The sequence below is a fragment of the Acanthisitta chloris genome, unplaced genomic scaffold (genome assembly GCF_000695815.1).
Source record: "Acanthisitta chloris isolate BGI_N310 unplaced genomic scaffold, ASM69581v1 scaffold7579, whole genome shotgun sequence".
In the NCBI taxonomy this organism is placed as follows: Eukaryota; Metazoa; Chordata; class Aves; order Passeriformes; family Acanthisittidae; genus Acanthisitta; species Acanthisitta chloris.
This window is the reverse complement of record NW_008689782.1, coordinates 10,318-13,652: the sequence shown is the minus strand read 5'-3', so window position 1 is coordinate 13,652 and position 3,335 is coordinate 10,318. Positions and strand designations below refer to the sequence as shown.

The 3,335-nt window shown below is 54.4% G+C and overlaps 1 protein-coding gene across 1 annotated transcript in view; it reads left to right on the top strand.

Annotated features, from left to right (window-relative positions):
* Nucleotides 1–506: 506 nt before the first annotated feature.
* The window catches only part of LOC103808750 (polycomb protein SCMH1-like), a gene marked incomplete at both ends in the record, with an annotated part of 9,855 nt that continues 7,026 nt past the window's right edge, over nt 507–3,335 (top strand). The window contains 4 exons of the mRNA XM_009081554.1: nt 507–739; nt 1,293–1,419; nt 2,414–2,614; nt 3,140–3,325. Of these exons, the coding sequence (XP_009079802.1) occupies nt 507–739; nt 1,293–1,419; nt 2,414–2,614; nt 3,140–3,325 (747 nt within the window). The remainder of the gene's footprint in view (nt 740–1,292; nt 1,420–2,413; nt 2,615–3,139; nt 3,326–3,335) is intronic.

Here is a 3,335-nt window from a genome sequence, read left to right as displayed (position 1 = left end):
TCAGGGCCAGGAGCTCAGGGCCAGGAGCAGTAATCCTTGGAGGCATTGAGGATGGAGCTGGTCCCTTCCACTGCTGTTCATTAGAAATTTAGCGATGGAACAAATCTGACATCAGCCTCAAGAGGGGATTTCCAGCACAGCCCTGGCTCCATGATATCAGGCAGGTCTTGACTGATCCTTGGAATGCTCTGAGAGTTTTGACGTGGTCGCTGGCAGGTCACCACTCGCAAAAGGAAGAGGTGTAGGGGCCAGTTATGTTCAGGAAGGAAGCTATGGCTGAAAGCATGAACCTTCTGGAGTTCAGCCCATGCAGGCTAAGCCCCAGTGTGCCCCAGCTCAAGTGCTGAGCCAGGGCTTGGTGCATCTGGCTTTTCTCCTGGCATGGAGAGTGCTCAGGGGGCTACGAGTACCCCAGGTTTGCCATGTGACACTGTGTAAAGATGGAGCCTGCTCTTGTTTTTGATTCTCTGCTTTAATTATATTTGCTTTTTCTCTTTTTATTTCAGTTGTGATCCCAAAGAGCCCTTTACCTGCCTCCGAAGTAAACTCGGAGAAACCTAACATTCACAGTAGCACAAAGACTGGTTTGGGGCAGCAACAAGGGCAAAGGCGTCGCAAAACAGGGAAGAAGCGTGGTCGAACGACCAAAGCACTAATCCACCACCCCATGCCTGCACCCTCCAAGTCAGTGGAGCCTTTGAAATTCCCCAGAAAGAGAGGCCCCAAGCCTGGCAGTAAGGTAAAAGCTGATGCTGATGCAGGCGGGTGGACAGCAGGTGCTGCAGGTCCTGCCCTGGGATGGTGCATGCGTGTGTTGGTGCACGTCTGGCTCAGCCTCTGGCTGTGTGACTGCAGCAAGTAGGAGCCCAGAGGGTCTGTGGGCTGGGAGCACTCCTCGAAGTGCAGAGCTGTAGAGAATGTCTGTGTCCTAAAGATCATTTCCATCAAGAAGCTGTGTCTTTGGAGCTGCAGTGGCTGTGGAGCAGCGTGGCAGGTGCTGTGGGAGCATGACAGGGTGGCCAAGAGGTAGAATAAGTTCTCTTGTGCATCATGTGTGGCTAGTCTGAGGCAAGCAGAGGTGGGAGATCTCAGGCTTGTTATTTGTCAGGATTGTGGTTTGTAAAATACACACAGATTGATTGCTAGGTTCTTGAGACACCTCATCATCCCCATCAGCAGTGTGTCATGTTCCACAGTGCCTTGTCTGTTGGATGCAGAGGAGAGAGTGTAGTGATCATGAGTGGGGCAGGAAAGCAGGGATAAAAGGAGAAATATCTCCTCTTTTTCTGCAGAGGAAACCTAGGACATTGCTGAATCCAGCACCCACCTCTCCAACAACCAGTACCCCAGAGCCAGACACAAGCACTGTGCCCCAGGACGCTGCTACAATCCCCAGCTCTGCCATGCAGGCTCCCACAGGTAAGGGTCCTGGGCATCATTCTCAACAGGATTGCACAGTTAGGCACTGCAGCAGGCAGACAGCAACCCCCTGAGAGAGCCCCACTTCTTCCTAAACTTGAAAACCAGCAATCCTTACAGTTCCAGAAGGGCTGGCCTGAGAGAGTGAGTGTCAGGAGGATGAGAGGCACGAGTCCAGATCAGCTGTTTGTGGATCTCTCGGTCCATTTGGCAATAATGAAGCCAGAGGAAGATTCCAAGCCCACCTGTGAGGTGCAGGGACCCGTTTCCCCAGGTTCTCATCTGCATGCTGGTGACTCCACAGCTCTCCAGGGACACCTCTCGTGGCCCTTTGTGCCCAGAGGCAGTCAGGTATTGTTGAGCCCTGAGCATGAGCTCTCCAGCCTGTGCTGGGCACAGCTGCTGGAGCTGCACAAGGGGCAGAGCAGGTGCTGAGGACCAGTGGCAGTGATGTGTTCAGCTCCAGCCAGGATGTCGAGGCACACAGGGACAGGAGGGAGCAGGGGTGCAGAGTACATGCACTGCTCCAGCTGTGAGTGCAACTGTGGCTGAATCTGGCCAGGAAAATCTAACTCAAAGCTGCTTTTGACATGTTGAGTCAAGCACTGGATATGGGCTGAGCCCTCTGTTTCCCCAGAAAAGAATTGGCCAGTTTTCAGAGGAACCTAAAGAGCGCTAAAAAGGGAATGTGTTCCTTCATCCCCTCTGAACATCTCAGCCACCTTACCTGGCCTGCATGGGAAGCACCTTGCAGCCTGGCTGCAGGGGAAAGCATGGGCCAAACAGCAGCAGCTTGGAAGGTGAGGCAGGAAGATGTTGGAGGTGGTTCCCCTCCAGCAGTGGCTCTGCTGTGAGGCTGCAGACTTGTGGTGGATTCCCCTTTGGGAGCGATGGCACAGTCTTAAAACTTCAGCATCTTTCAGGTTGGATTTTAGGCATCTGTTTCTTGCTTCCTCGAGTGGGTTAATGGCAAACACATTTCTCATCTTGGCAGTTTGCATTTACTTGAACAAGAATGGCAGCACTGGGCCCCACCTAGACAAGAAGAAGATTCAGCAGCTGCCAGACCATTTTGGACCAGCTCGAGCTTCTGTTGTTCTGCAGCAAGCAGTCCAGGCCTGCATTGATTGTGCTTACCATCAGAAAACAGTCTTCTCCTTCTTAAAACAAGGCCACGGGGGAGAGGTCATCTCAGGTGAGAACGAGCCCACGAGCACTTTGTCTTCAGAGAGCTCCTTGCAAGAATTCTCTCCTTGGAAGATGCATGTCCTGCAGCTTGATGCAGCCACGGGCCAGGGGCAGACACAGGAGTTCTGTCTTCTCTTTCTGGCCACATCTGTGCCAGTGAAGGAACAGCTGGAGGCTGAGTCAGAGCAGAGCAGTTCCCATGGCCTCGGGCACAGCTGCTGGGGCAGGCGAGGCACAGCCCTGGGTGCTGTCCTGCCTCCCCAGCCCTGGGAGCATGCACAGCTTAAAGGGTTTATTCTCCTTTAAGCCCACGTGTGGCCGGATCACGCGTTCCAGCCCCTTCTGCATCCATCCTGGGCGCAGCAGGCTGGTCCCTGCCTGCCCCGGGGAGCGAGTGCCAGCAGGAGGCTCTGCCCTCCTTGGCTCAGCCTGGCCCAGCCATGCCTCGATGCAGGAGCTGCCCTGGGCGTAGCCTCCCGCCCTGGCTGAGCTGGGGGTTCACGTGTTGGGCTCTGTTTGTTTCTGTCTCCAGCTGTGTTCGATCGGGAACAGCACACTCTGAACCTGCCAGCAGTAAACAGTATCACCTACGTCCTTCGCTTCCTGGAGAAGCTGTGCCACAATCTGCGCAGTGACAACCTCTTTGGGAACCAACCCTTCAGCCACCACAGCCCCATGCAGCGCTCACACCAGTACGACCACGACAGGTATCTACCAGGTAGGAGCTG